At 38.9% G+C, this 16,073-nt stretch overlaps 1 protein-coding gene across 2 annotated transcripts in view; it reads right to left on the bottom strand.

Annotated features, from left to right (window-relative positions):
• OSBPL1A (oxysterol binding protein like 1A) overlaps window positions 1-16,073 on the bottom strand; it is a 77,461-nt gene that overhangs the window by 59,052 nt on the left and 2,336 nt on the right. For both annotated transcript variants that reach the window (XM_084221535.1, XM_084221536.1), the window contains 6 exons: window positions 12,376-12,498; window positions 7,546-7,631; window positions 5,638-5,712; window positions 4,757-4,868; window positions 3,549-3,634; window positions 187-331 (listed from right to left, as the gene is read on the bottom strand). In XM_084221535.1, coding sequence (XP_084077661.1) covers window positions 187-331; window positions 3,549-3,634; window positions 4,757-4,868; window positions 5,638-5,712; window positions 7,546-7,631; window positions 12,376-12,496 — 625 coding nt within the window. In that variant the 5' untranslated portion in view covers window positions 12,497-12,498. The remainder of the gene's footprint in view (window positions 1-186; window positions 332-3,548; window positions 3,635-4,756; window positions 4,869-5,637; window positions 5,713-7,545; window positions 7,632-12,375; window positions 12,499-16,073) is intronic.

The following is a 16,073-nucleotide window of genomic DNA, read 5'->3' as shown; positions in this document are numbered from 1 at the left end:
TTGCTACAATTCTCCAGCCTCCTGCAATTTAGTCACTGCTGGCCTTCCTTTATTATTAGTGACACAAAGCTCGTAAAGTTCTGTAAGAATTTCCCTGAACGCTGCGTAATAAGTAACAAAGCTTGCAGAAGATGTTGAATTTGTGTCTCCACCTACCATTTAGCATACTTTTAATTTGGTACTCACCATTTTTATTTTTTATTTTAGGATCTGCTCCATTTTTCAGAAGTTTCAATGCACAGTGCTTATGAGCACGGTATGCTGCACAGTGCAAGGGCGTGTTCCCCATCTGATCTGTACAGTTGATATCAGGTGGCTTGCGCTTGTTTAACTGGAAAAAAACAAAGTTCTGCTTACTTATCAGTTCCCCCCCCCCCCCCCCCCAAGATGCCATATTCTGTCTTTTGAAAATTAATTGTTCCTAACTAGGATGCTTCAGTGTAGACTTGGCAAAACAGAGGGCATTAAGCAAGTGTTATGAGAAGGGCAAGGAGTGCAACAATCAAGACATTCAGCTAGAGTAAGGAACTTCAGTCTTTTGCTTGCTATACCCCTTCCACCTCTGCTGCACAATATGGACACATTTTTCTGCTCAACTGCACAGTGCCAGGGAAAGCTGCACAGTACTGCAGTTCAGTCATTTATATGCTAGAATGGCCCTGCCCAGCTCTACTGTCAAAAATCTGCTGTTCTTCATAGAAGACTCCCAGGGACAGTGCAGAAGTTAGCACAGGCCAGTGCTAATCCAGAAAAAAGTTGTGCAGCCACCCTGTTTCAGAGAATAGGAACTTTGTACTGAAGGGTGGCAGACCTGCCAGTCTCAATGCCAGATATCCTAGGCCATTTAGAGCTTCTAGGATAGGCAATCTGTTACACAGTTTTGCTGAATTCTTAAGTCTATTAAGATAAAAGTAGCTATGTAACCAAGGAAAAAAAACCAACCCAAAACTGAGTTTTACTTGCACACAACATAAACATTTTGAGAAACTGACTGCTTCAAAGAGAAGGGTTGTGCTAACTACCCTAAAATACCACTACACTTCTACTCAAATATGTGGCTACTGGATGCATACATGGGAGTTGGACTGAATGATCTGCAGAGGTCCCTTCCAGTCCAAACCATTTCATGCACTACCAGCCACTTAAACTCATAAGCCAAATGGGAGTGCCTTACTAGAAAGGCTAAGTTACTGATAAGCAGCCTTAGGAGACCAGAGTCACAAGTGCATGACAACAACTTTTGAGAAACTGAGTTTAAGTACTCACATTAGGCATATGCTATCTTTAGATAAAATTACAAAATAATAACAGAATTCCCAGGGCCACAATTTAACATCAACAGCAACTACTTTATATGAACCTCAGAAGTAGTTCTGTAAGGGATAAACTACTTATCCCTTATACAAGCTGTTGTTTACAGATCAGTTGGTAAGGGAACAAAAGTCAAAAAGAGGGAGTTTGTGGAAGTATACCCTCATTAACACTGTAGTCAAATACTTGCATTCCTGAGGATTCCTAAGCTTTAGCTCTTTCCAACCAGCTGTTTTACATTTACTTCCTCTTCTGACTTCTTGCCTCCATACCATTTAAGCCACATGTCTGTGCTTTCAGCACCTTATGCCATGTTACAAGGGAATATTTGGAAGGAAGCTTCATGCTTCATGCTCATTCAGATAAAAATCTCTCAAGTCATTTCAGGAAATGTACAGTACATTTTTGAGAACTCACAGGAAAAACACACTGGCTTTGCTTCAAGTAGACTAAGGAGACTGGGTTAAGATTCAGCTGCTGAAGATCAAACTTCTAGTAAATAACATGTTCTGGTATTAGGTGTCACAGTAAAAGTAGATATAAGAAGCTAAAGTTCCATGAGCATCATAGTCTGCTAATAAAAAAAATTAAGTAGGACAGAGATGCCTGAACAATCAGTAGGTAAAGTATGGTGAATTTTGGAGCTAAAGGGCAGTTCTGAGAGAGCTACACAAATTCTGCACAGAGGTATTAACCTAAGGGTAGGAAAGTCAGAGGGTAGGAAACCATAAAGCTGTGAGTGTATTCCAAGGAACACCTGTTAAGGATTGACTTAAAACTGACTCCAGGTCAAAAACATGACAATACTATGAAAAGTTTTAGAAGTCAATATATAGCTGTCTTCACATATACAGAGCTCAAAGATAGCAAATACAAAAAATAAAAAATATTGAAAAGAAATAAATATTAAAATTATTAAAAATAAATAAAAGAAATATTAAAATATTTTTAATAAAGAAAATCACCTAGAAATTACAATGTTCACAGGAAGAATTACATGCTCATGCATAGTTACATGCCACACAAAAGAAAGCAGAGGTTTTTAATGACAGATTTCTACAAGGAGCCACTTTTTTCCCGATTTTATTTTCACATAAGTTTAAGGATTAGTCAGCAGACATGTAACAAGTATTAAAATTATCAGAATCAAGACTAGATCACTTATGGCAGTGTATTAATTACAATTAGTACAATTGTGCATGTATTAATGCATTTTTTTAAATGCATATTTTTCTACATCTTAGGTGCTGTGTAGGTGCTAGTTGTCTCTCAGTTTCAAAGAGGACAGTACAAAATCTCCAAATAAGAATTACAAGGATGACCAAAGATTTAACAAGAATTTCCATGCAAGGAGTTAGAAAGACAAGGGCACTTTGGGCTATAAGAAAAAAACTTAAGGGGGGGGAGTAAATTGCAAACAGGTGTTCACTTCTGGCTTCCAGGCAGAAAAATAAAGAACACCAAATATCTCAATATACAAATCTCACATATGTGAATTTTGATGCCTGAAAAGGCATTACTAAAGGTGCTAAGTAGGTAAAAACTGTTCCATACTGCATGTCTTACTACCAAGGACACTATTCAGGACTTTCCAAAGTGTGAGTTCAAGCATTGTGACTCTGCTTCAAAACCCAGCTAGATTTGGTCCTGAGCAATCTGCTGTAGTTCATTCTGCTCTGCAAACAGGAGTTGATCACATCCAGAGGCACCCTCCAGTCCTTCTGTGATCTGCTTCTGCCACAGCCTTGCCATGCCATCACACTGTTCATCTGGGATTGTGTGCACACACACAAATACACAGTTTTCAATTTCTGCTCAGCATGAAACTATGCTGTGCAGACAACTCTCCATTAAAAACTACAATAGATGCTAACAAGAGAGAGCTTACCTTTCAAGATTAAAGACAGGCCACACTGTGGTGAAAATCTAGACATCCATGACATTAAAGTATCCACAATAACATACTAAGCTTATCTCAGCAGAACATGAACCATTACGCTGCTGTTTACAACTAACTAGCTAATTCTTTCTAAAAGATTTAAAAACATGAAAGAAGTTGAAAACTGTTGGTTTTGCAACCTCCAGCAAAGAAGAAAATCCTTGAGGGTTCAGTACCTTACCAATATCACATGGGGCACAGCACTAATATTCCATAGTCAGAGTCCTTGAAATGCAAGGCACAATCATATTTTGTTATATTAGCATAACGGATTTAGTCACTTGACTTGAATTCTTACCAAGGCAGTCAGTTTCCCTGTTTCCCCTTCTCTTGCTGCTCCTAAGAGGAGTTCTTCCAGTTTCCTTTCTTGTGTCCTTTCCACTGCTAAAAAAAAAAAAAAAAAAAGTAAGGTCATTCTCAGTAAACTACATATGAAGTACAGCATTCAAAAAAAGTATAGCAAAACAAGCCTAGAGAAGCAAAAGTTTCCAGTATTATTTATTTTGGACAGGTATAAATAGAATATTTATTCAGAAAAGTCTGTGTCAGAGCAAAAATATATTCAAAGAAGATAAAATTTTATAAGATGTGCAAGTTTTTATACACATATACATATATATTATTATTATTATTATTATTTCAACACTTAAAACCAAGCCTACTCCCTGCAGAAGAGAAAATGGGAACTAAGAAACATCCTTATCTCAGATTTTCCCTATGCTCTTTTCAGCTTCTCTTCTACTCTTCTTATCATTCTTTCAAAATTTTATTCTTCTTTAACGATTCAGCAGATGAGCAGTGGAAATGAGTTTTTTGTGCATTTGCACGTAGAATCAGAAGAGAGTTCACTTCTTAAATGCAGTCTGTGGTAGTGGACACAGAGCTCCATCAGTATTTAAGAGTATTACATAGTAATACCAGGAAGCAACAGTTTTTGAACTCTCCAAAACTATAATCAGTGAACTAGATTTGTATTTGGACACCATCTGCCTCATCTCTGACACCTGTGAGGCCATGGAGGAAACAAGGGGAAGTGTTTTTATTTTTTTATGCTTTTTGACACAATGTCTAAGACTGCAATAGCAAGTCCTAAATCTGATCCATAACTGAGTCACCTTTGTGAACTGTTCAGAATTTTGCTCTCTAATGATTTGGTTGACACAAAGCCACTTACTGTTTTTGACTTGAGTTTTGTCTCTTCCAGTGAGCCAAGGCTTTGACTGCCCACATACCATTCAATCTGTAGCAAGGACTACCCCAGCAGGACTGAAATAGTAACCTGAATAATGCTATTTGTATTCATAATACTTAACTCTTGAGTCCCCAAAAAACCCCACTTGTCAGTACTGCACACAAGAACCAAAACTATGACTGTTTTCTTTCTAATAACCAAATTTAAAAAGAAAATTCAACTGAGCTTCTCTAACTTGCAGGGAAAAAAGCAGCTTTTAGAATGCACACATGTTAAAAAAAACCCCAAAACAAGCTTTGACCTCCTGAAGTTACCTTCCAACATATTCCTTATGTCTTTGTCATAGGTAACTTCTTTTGCAGTCTCTCCACTGCCGTTAACAATAGAAGGATCAGCGTTATGCTGCAAGAGTAACATCACCACCTCCTGAAAAACAATTTGAAAAGCACTGCTTATCTGTCTGTGTAACTGCAAGGCCACAATCAGGCTTTCCAGCTATTGACATCCTGTGAGATGAGCTTTGTAACAACGGCTTCTCACCACTGCTGGTTTCTGATGAAAACAGGAAGGGATGTTTTAGAGAGATTGAAGAGTGAGACTGACTGCAACATTTTCTCTCCCATCAGTCAGGCTGAAGAAATCAACAGGAGGTAAAGCTGAACAGACTGACCCTGAAAAGCTGGTGTACCTGGTGTGAATGCTGACTTGGACAGATAAAAATTGTACAACTGGCTCTTTTGACAAAACAGTAAGCAGTCACTCCCTCTGAAGGGCCAAGATGTTATCCATAGAGGCAATACTAGTTGTGGAATGATGGTGGCAATGGTGGAGGGGGGAAAAAAAATCAAACTAGAGTCACATTACACAGGCCTATAAAAAGCTCTTTAGTTCTAATTAACTATGAAGAAAAAGCACTTCCAGACACCAAATGGGCCTGTGTATCCTAATTTAAGAGATTTCTTTCCCCTCCAGAAGCTACTAAGATTAAAACAATGTGGTTTCTCTCTGTGGTTTTTTTTTTTTTTGGACAGTTATGCAAGCTAGGCAATGTGCCTAATCCTTCTGAACACGCTGTACCAAAACAGACAATAAGTCATTTTTAGACCCTGTAAAAACATCTTTTTGAAGTGATCTTATTGGTAGCACTTTCTTAATAATTCTACAAGTGAGGCTTAAAAAAGGCACCATACTTTACCTTACGCCCTGTGAAAGCTGCACGATGGAGTGGAGTGTCCCCCATGTCATTCAGCACATTCACATCTGCACCTGCCTAAACAGCAAGACCAACAGACATCTGAATATCCTTCCAACAAGAGCTACACGGCTATTTCCTCTGTCTGGGGGGAAGGGGAGATAGGACACTAATGTAGACCTCGTGGCAAATCAGATCAGAACTGTAATACAGTTATCCTGGAAACAAGGCTAAAGTATGTATCTAAGATTCATAGCCAACATTCTCTCAATTGCTTACAAAAGGAAAAGCCCCCTGCAGTTTTCCAGGCATATCTCACACTTTTAAGAAGAGAATATATGGAAAGTGAGTTTAAAACAAGGGGCGGGGACTTGGTTTTTGTAGGTCTTCATGTTAAATCTCCCTTCCTTTTGTCACACACTTTCTCCATCCCATGCCTTTTATCTGAAAGGAGGAGTGTTTGCCACGCTGCACAGGCACTCTTCCAAGAAACCAAGAAATCCTATCCTTCTTTCATTAAGTATTTCTTCTACACCACTCTACCTAAACTCTCAAAGGGTCAAAGGGAGGGCAGGGCATACGTAACTTCATCACCTATGTTTAGACCACGTTATTTAGCCAGGTCATTGCTGCCTGCCTCAAGTTTACTGATGAACCTGACTATAGTTCCAGAACTCTGTTTCTCATAATGCCTCCTTCACTTGCTCTTTGCACAAGTACATACACACTTATACATGCCTAGCTTTCAGAAGTGCACAGCCTCACTTATTTCTCTTTCAAGAGCCCTATCAAAAGAACTAAAAGTACAAAGTCCTTCTATACTCTATACTCTTCCAACTCTTGAAGCTGGATGCTTGATAAATGCATTAAGTGATAAAACTTTACCTTTTGCTTTAAGCAGCCCACTTGAATTGAAAATGGCTTTATTTACTGAGCAAATTTGTAGGCTAGAGAAGAATTTCTCAAAGAAATCTCAAATTTGTTTGCTCCATTAAAGTCTGGATTATGCTGGCAGCTTTTATTCTTAATGAAAATCAAGTTTAGATTAGTTTTGCACCTGAGCCTGTTTATCACATTCCTGCCATCCAGCAAAATCTTTCAAATACGAAAAAGGGCCTAGTATTGTTAAGGTTCGTTGAAGCTACCCTGAGAGCAAAAACAAACAAAAAAATCAGTCAGAAACCACACAGCCACTGCATTTGCAGCTGTTATGCAAATACAAACACATCAGTTTTGATAAGAGAATTCCATAATTCCAAAATTCATCACGCAATTCACTATTTCAAAGACGTTGGAAAGAAATAATGAGTCCAACTATATTAGCCTGTGCCTGAAAGAAACACATACAGGCTACTTTGCACAAAATTCTGGGCATACTTCTATACACAATATAGAATTAGATAATGCAGGATTTGTTGTATTGGACACACTTCAGACTTTTCTACAGCTTGGGAACTGAAACTGCCTAAACTTAAGCACTTTATGAACAACAGTAAACGAATCAAACTGCTGAAGTCATTGCATTACTAGTATCACATGCTGGCTTATATGCAGATACCCACTAAGCTTCAAAAAACATGAGCTTTCATGAGTGCATACCTATATATTGTATGTCATTAGTTCCTACATGCAGGTAGTTACACTCCAAGAGAAAATGAGTTAAGAACCAATAATTGTAAAAATTGCTCAGAGTAAGGGCTGTATGCTACTGTACAGACTTCCACTGTCACTATTTTGGGTCTTTCTAACCAGGCCTATTTAATGTCACACAATCAGTTATGTCTATGTTACATGTAGATAAACTGTAGGAGTGCTTCTGCCTCTCTGCAAAGCCTCTTTTCTTCTATCACAAAAACCTGAACAAACACTAACTGCTTCTAGCCTTACACCGAGAGGAAAACAGACACATACCTTCAGCAAATCCTCTACTACAACAGCATGTCCAAAGTAGCAAGCAAGGTGAAGAGGTGTCCAACCCATATTAGACTTACTTCTGCCTAAAAGACAAAACAGGTAAATTAAGTTTTGATCACACAGTACAAAAGAGTATCATGTGCTTGGAGGTAGTCATAGATGACCATTCTTCATGGAAGCAGAGGAACAAAGAGGCTGGAAGCATCAATACTACTCATACTATTTAAATTACTATAAAAATCAGGAGGCAGTTTGAGAAAGCTGGATTCAAATCTTAAAAACAAAAATCAAAACAAAACACCAAAAAAACCCTAACAAACCCAACAAAATCTACCCAAAAAACCTAAAAAAAAAAAAACAAAAAAAAACAAACCCCACAACCTTCTGAAAGGGAAAAGTTGTGTTACCTGACTGAGAATAAAACTTTTCTTTGCTTGTAACACCATTCAATACTTGCAAGTAGCTTCAGTTACTTTCATTCTTCATTCACTAAGAAAATGGCACATGCAAGCACATTTTTCTCTTGTTTCTAAAAAAACTCTGGTTTACACAATTTTATTTTCTTCATACAAATGAGAGGTAAGACAACCCATCTTTCAAACAAAATAAAATAGGTGGAATGACCTAATGTTGAGGTTTTGTTTTCAGTTTTTTTGTTGCCTTGTGCTTTACTCACTTCTAATAAAGACAGCCTCACTAAGTAATGTGCTTTGAAATCTTTATGCATGGTAGAACTCATGCCCTCACAGCTTTAAGTTGCAGAATGATAAAGCACAGACAGGAAGCAGGCACAGAAATGTATATGTAAAGGAAAATATGATTTATACTTTAAAGAGCATTTAAAACATGACCTGGACGACTGGCTGTATGAAATTCAACAATTCTCCTACAATAATTTCTTTAAAAGCAAGATATTAAAGCATTAAAGATTAACTAAAGTTAACAACTCACTTTACTTTCCAACTGCAACACTCCACTATATTAAGCAAAAGAAACCTGTACCTTGTTTTTAACTAAGCAATACACCCGCAGCATTACAGTGTCACCTAAAAGCTATCATTTTGTACTTGGAAGAAAAATGAAAATAAGGCAGTGGAAATTGTTTTGAAATCATTGCCACTGTTAAGTTTTCCCCTGTCACATAAGCTCAAGTACTGAGGCACGGAACACACACAACCTAAGTTTGTGTGTGTTTGCCCTGAGAAAACAAGCCACAAGCACAAGGAAAATAAACTGTTCATCTTGAAAGTTCATAATCTTTTCTGCTCTCATATTAAAAATTAACATTAGAACGTGGTTCAGAGCTGAAACATTTTCCCATTTCTTATAACTGTTTCCAGCTAACATTCCTGCCCTTTATTGACAATTTTTTTGTAATTTGATTCTCTTTCTTCTCAACTCTTGCTGTTTCCAATCCCAGATTTAGATCTTTCCCTTATTACAGTCTGGCCTACAACAGAGCTCCTACCCTACATTACTGATGGGCAAAAGTATCACAGAAGATAAATACTGTGTGAACCACTAACTCTGGGGCTAGTTATGCTAGATAACATACTAAATGAACATCTCTCATCCCTCAGTCCAGTAGGAAGTAATGTTCATTCAAAGAACACAAAAGAGATCTGAGTTGCACTGAATTCATACAATTAGGTCAAAACATTCATTAGTTAACAGCACTGACAAGACAGTGATGCTGCCAAGGAATTCAGTCATGAAAAAAAAAATAACCAGGAATCTGTCCAGATTTACAGTTCTTACTGAATAAAGTTCTGCATCCACTCTGAATGTCTGCATTTCTGATCTTGGCTGACCATTTATTCTCAAGCTTTTGAGGTGTTACTTCTCTTCAAAGTGACCACAAGTGTTTGTATTTTATTATTATTTTAAACCATGACAGCTTTAACCTAGGGAGAATGCAAGGGTAGGAAAGGAGAAATAACATAATTCCAACAAAAAAACATAATTCCTTTCCCTCTTACACACAGCTCTTTGGTTTAATGCCAGTTAATTCTAAGTCTCAAGTGCTACTGTTTATTTAGAGAATGGAGACAAGGTAGGCAGCCATTTTCCACTGTGGGCTACTAGGCCACTGTGTAGTCATTCAAATGTGTATTTGCCATAACACACTACTGACCATTAACCTTACCTTACGGAGTTTTTACATTGCAAATTCCTAGATACCCTATTTTTTTGTATTTAAGAAGAATGAGCCAACAAGATATGGCCTTAGAAAACACAGTTTTTTTGGATGAAACCTGAGTTTGGAACTGTAGTAATGTAGATTCCTTCTCTCCAAACCAGTGAACTGAGGAACCCAAAAAGAGAAGTTCGGATAATTTGGCTGAATTTTCCTCAAGCAAATCCTGCTTATCTGCAAGCACTGACTGGATAGAATACAGTCACAACTGAGCAAGTACAGGAAGCCTGAATTTATTTTCTCTTCCTTCACTTTGGTAGAAATTCTGATGTTTAGGATCACTGTTGTCAGACTTGACACTTATGAATATACAGCACACACAGCCTCAGATGTAGCTCCCCTCTGAAAAGACAAGGAGAAGATGTCAAAGATAGGCTTTTACATCCAGACACATCAACTTGTCAAACTTAGGGCTACCAAGGCACACCCTGCAGAAAGTTTACACCACCTGCAGTACAGCCTCCCACCTGCTCCAGAAGCACTTTACTCCAAGCCAAGTGGTACTGCTGTATCAGATGGAAATCCTGAAGGAACTGCTACAGCACTGAAGACATTTCCTATACCCTGACTTTCTAAGGACATCTATTATCCAAGATAATGACAGAAGCACAAGAGGCTGTCAGGAAGAGAAGGAAGATTAAGTGTTGCAAAAAGATAGTTACAGTCTACAGTGTATACTTTAGCTAATCATCAGGTTGTTATGCAATTACTATCCCGTGGTAGCCAACAGATCAGAACGCGTAGCAAGACACAGTGGTTTAGCTAGTGAGGAGGCAGAATGCCAGGGCCAGTTATACAGCAGAGGCCGTTTAGCGTGAATTTGTCTTAGACTGTTTCCAATGGAACACTCTATGAGAGCAAAGTGAAACAAGTCAGTCTCTGAAGAATGACTGCAGAAGAACAGAGATTTAACTCTGAAGTTTCACACAACTAAAGCAGTTCCCCCAGATAACACTAATAACACTTCTGTGTTCTCAGACATTTAGAAGAATTGAAACTTCAAAAACAGAGATTTCACAGTGAACAAAATCCATATTTGGAACTAGTTTAGGTTACATTTAATATCACAAGCACATTCCCTCTAGCTTCCTAGATCTCCTATTACCAAGCAAGTACTAACCAGCTGGCATGTACTTATAAACTAGAAAAACAACTAAGTACCATCATTCACTTCATTACCTGAGTCTCTTCTATGCTGCAGACTTTCTGATCTGAGACCCATTTGCTTGATATAATAGACAGCAGAGTATGCCCTTTCATTAAGCTTTCTTGACCTCAGATTATGTGTAATAACACATCAGAAACACTCTGTAACCTCTTCTAAGCAGAGGAGATTTCAGAAACTTATTTATGGGCACTGTTGCATGAATCTTAAGGTACTTTTATTCCAATTGTTAGGCACTACACATATTGAATATTTACTAAGGATATACTTCTGAGGATGGAGGAGTTCAGCTTCATCAAAGTATGTTTCGTTCCCCTTTAAATGATGAACTAGCTCCCCAAAGATGAAGTAGCAAGAGCCTGGGTTTCACAACTTCTTTTTCTGAGGTGAGCACATTAACCATTGAGAAAACACAAACATGGCTGAGTAGTCAAACAAAACGATAAGTAAGCTAATGATTAAGAATGAGACTTGGGAAAGGGATAGAGCTTGTTCAGGTAATAGGAATCCCTGCCCTTTAGGGCAAGGTGTTCTCTTCTGTTATGGTTGAGAGGAAGCACAGCTGATCTCTTCCCTCTCCCACTGCAGCACTTTCTTCTCTGTACTGCTAAACAGTTAAATGACAAACAATGGAACACCAGCCTGGATAGAAAGAGTGAGATTCACACCCACATCTTGGAAGCAACCAGAAACATACTCATGTAAATAAAAAGAAATAAAACTTCTAAAATAACAAAGAAGTAAGGTAGTCTGCAATTAATTGCTAGCAAGCTTGCAAATCTAGTCCCTGTTTGAAGTTTTAATGCACAGCAAGCAAGCTGCTGAACCACACCTCTGTTAGCTGCACATGAGCAAAACGTCAGTGATGGCCAAGGACCCAGATGAAGAGCAGTCTTAGTTTCTTTTCCCACGTAACCTAGTATTCTGCCAGAAGTAAGAAGTAAACATTTGCCCCAAACATTTTTGCATTTGGCAAGAAATGTAACGCTTCTACTGTGTGATAACAAAATATGGGCCTAAAAAACCTCAAAATAATAAACCCTTACACTGAACAGAGCACAAATGACTGACCTGATCTAATATTCTCTGCAGCTCTGATGAAAGCTATTTACCTCCTGAACAATCCCTGGGCACCACAATCTGTTTTGTTTAGTATTCTAAAGCTTCAAAGTTGGCATAAGCATGAACACAGGCAAAAAGAGGTACTGATTCTTTGTCTTGCTGGCACTTCCAGTGTCTATGAATTATGCTGAGTTTTTCTGTACACTGCAACTATCCATACTCTTTTATTATTATCTCTCCCCTATGCAAATATGCCCTTAAGTCACAGTGTAAAAGTTGTTTAAGTGGGTTTTTTATTACTCTACTGGGCACTCCAAAGAAAGCAAGATTATACTACCACTATCAGTTTCACTACATGTGACTTCAACAGCAAGATTACAAACATTTGAGGAAGGCTACTAACCTTTACAGTTGATATCAAAGCTTATTTCTCCTTTGCCCAAGGTATCCAACAGCCGTTTAACTTCTTCAGCATTTCCATTTCTAGCATCATGGAGAAGCTGCTGTTCTGCTTCTGTAGTCATCTCTGATAAAATATACAAAAGAAGAGATTTTGCAATCGGTTCTACTGCTGTATGTTATGGCTTAAAATTACGTCATGTTTAGCTATTATTTAATACTAACCCTGGTATAAGAAAGATGACTATTCTCTCTGTGGCACACGTTAATGCCCAAGCTGTTGCAACAGCCCGGCACTCAGGCTACTAAGAAGCATTAAAATTCCACATACAAAGCAGTTAAATAACCAAATACCCATGTTTTGTTGCTTCTCTTGTTTTCTAGGTTCTAAGGGTGGCTTGGGAGTTGAAACTCTATGCCACAAACAAGGCAAGCTTAGCTACAAGCATAACCAGTAAGCATTTGCTTTTTCCTTACAAGGCTTTCACCCTTATCCCTTTTATCCCTTCAGGGTTCCAGGAATTAAAAAAAAAAGTAACTACGTATATCCATTAACCCAAGTACTACCTGAGAATTAACTGACAGTTATTTTGGCTGCCAGCCCTGGGGAACAGAATGTCTTTGCATGGAGATGTCAGATACCCATCAGTGATTAGTTCTATCATCTCTTGAGCCTGGGGATCTGAGGCCCTGCAACCTCAACATGAAGAGGAGTGGAAGACTCAGACAACTTTGTAGATTTGACCTTATCTTTAAGAAACACAATAGTACAATATAACGAAGTTGACACACAACTCTAAAAGATCACTAATTAATTCTAATTCTACCATTGCGCTTAAACTGCAAAGAAAAAATAAAAGGTATTTATGTCTTTCAAAGAAGGGAGAAAACAAAACCTTATAACTATTTTACAGCTCTCTACTAGACAGGGAACCTTAGGTCTTTGGGCAAGCAATATGGCTACTTACCAGCTCTGTTGAAGAATACAGTTACGAAGTGATGTCTTAACCAATCCTTTTCCACACTGAAATCACAATCTGAAGTTGGTTTGCCCCTTTTTTTTTTTTTTAATGCTATTATAACAGCTACTAACTGTATGAAGCTTAACAAGCACAAGTGCTGGACTCTGCATCTGGGACAGGACAACCCTGGATGTGCACTGGGAAGTGAGATGTTGGAGAGTACCAGTGCAGAAAGGGATCTGGGGGTGCGTCCTGGTCGATGGCAAGTTAAACACAAGTCAGCAGTGCCCTGGCAGCCAGGAGGGCCAACTGTGGGCTGGGGGGCATCAGGCACAGCATTGCCAGGCAGGCACAGGAGGGGATTGTCCTGCTCTGCACTGAGACAGCCTCACCTCAAGTGCTGAGGACAGTTTTGGGCACCACAACATAAAAAAGGAATTAAGCTATTAGAGAGTGTCCAAAGGAGAGCAATGAAGATGCCGAAATATCTGGAGGGGAAGCTTTATGAAGGGAGGCTGAGGTCATTTGGTTTGCTCAGCCTGAAGAAGAGGAGACTGAAGGGAGACGTCATTGTAGTCTTCCACATTCTTATGGGGGAAAGCAGAGGGGCAGGTACTAATCTTTTCCCTCTTGTGTCCAGTGACAAGTCTTGGGGAAAAAGCATGAAGCTGAGTCAGGGGACATTTAGGTTGGGTATCAAGAAAAAGTTTTTCACCCAGAGTGTGGTTGAGCACTAGAACAGGTCCCCCAGAAAAGCAGACACAGCACTAAACCTCACAGTTCAAGAAGACAATGCTCTCAGGCACATGGGGCGACTCATGGGGCATCCTGCATAGTGCCAGGACCTGGACTCAGTGATGGGTCTCCTGAAGGGTCCCTTCCAACTCACGTTATTCTATGATTCAACTAGACCTAGATACAGAATTTCCCTATTTAAATACACTGCTTTAAAGCAGTGTCAAGAAACTATGTTAAAAACAGCTTCAAAAGACTGTGCTGCTATAGACAATTTATTGCTGTTGATACAACAGGAAAACAAGAGACTCTGTCCAAATTTAGTGTCTCCAGTTTAGTATATTCACCTGACACACTAGGTTTACCAGGTCCTGCAGTCAGTTAATGATTATGGGCCTCACACAGGTAGCTTTACTATACTAGCAGAGGTTTTGAATGGTCCCACAAACTGTTTACATGCTGCTGCTCTGGACAGGCAGCTTGATTGCACCACACACACTCACAGCTTAAATAGATGCAGGGAGCTCTTTGACTATGGTAAGATAAGAAGCCACTCAGCAAGAAAAGAGACAGTGAGAACACTGGATAAGGAACAAAAAGCCTGTAACAGTGGCAGATCCTGCAATATTCAAGACTGAGGCAGAAATTAGAACAGGACAGACTGCCAAAGAACTAACAACACAGCAAAAAGGTTTCCCTACCTTTTCCTCAATCAGCAGAGAGAATCTGTTTTCAAAGAATTTGACAAAGACCAAGCAAGCCCTTTCTAGCATATTTCAGAAGAACAGACTGGATCAGTCACCTGCAATCTACCACAGACACAGGATACAAATGCTTTCTCCAGAAGCAGTTAGTCAGCACTCTTGTTCATGCATGCTTTTCAGTTCTACCAGAAAACAAAACAAAACGGTACTAGTTCTTCCAGCAGCCCTTCAAGACCTGAAGTTACTTTCTCCTTTACATAGCAATCTATCCACTTGTGCAGGCAACACAGCACAGTTTATTGTTACTGGGGCAGGTATAACTTTCCTCAGTGAATCAGTTCTAGCAGTGTTTAGAGAATGATCAAAATTATGTATGTTAATGTATTATCAGCCTGTAATACTATCTCTGAAACTAAGTGATACAGTTTCAGCAGCACACAGAATGCAGCACTGAGAATCACACAAACCAAAGATAAGAGGACAGTCAGACTCATTTTGCTGGCTTCTGCTAGCTATCATTGAGGGGAAGGGGGGAACAAAAAAAGCAAAGCCCATCGGTTATTTTCACCCCCTCGCACACAGTATTGCTTTAGCCATGTCTCAGATGAGAAACACTCTCCTATCATTACCCTGTATCGTTTGTCAACATCCCATGTACTTAGCAGGTACGAATAGCAATGCATTTTCAACGAATTAACAACCTGCTGTTTCCATTTGATATTGACGAGAAGGAAGAGAAGACTGTTTGGGAAAGAAACCAACACGCTGATTCAAACAAACAACTTTTGCATGCAGCAAGGCCTGTTATGTGCATGAGCAGAATCTTAAACAGCTCAAAATACACAGAAAGTTCAACCACTATATAAAATTACTTGCATAGTTTTTCTACCACCAAATAGTTGTAAGGTTAAAATCACTGATTTGTTTGTACTCTTAAAGCAAACATTAACAATAGAGTAACATGCATAGTAACATGGTCTGCCTGCTTCACTGATTTAGTCCTCAAAGACCTTGCTGTTCAGGCCATGCCTCCAATTTCAAATACACTCTGTAAGCCTGCAGCAGGCAATGATGCAGAACAATTACTGTCTGGCTACTAATCATAGAAGGATCACTCACATGAAACTTTCTACAATTGGGGCTGGAAAGTGCATCAGCATGCAGTTACCCATCAGACAAATGATAAAGAACATACAGCTTCAGCTAATAAACTAAATGACATGCCTAAATAAAGCTGGCAGCAAAGAGACTCTTAACAGAACCTTTTATACGGTTGTAAATACTGTTTTAAGCAATAGGAT

Source organism: Fringilla coelebs, assembly GCF_963513975.1.
Source record: "Fringilla coelebs genome assembly, chromosome: 1".
NCBI classification, from domain to species: Eukaryota; Metazoa; Chordata; class Aves; order Passeriformes; family Fringillidae; genus Fringilla; species Fringilla coelebs.
This window is presented reverse-complemented; position numbering and strand designations above follow the sequence as displayed.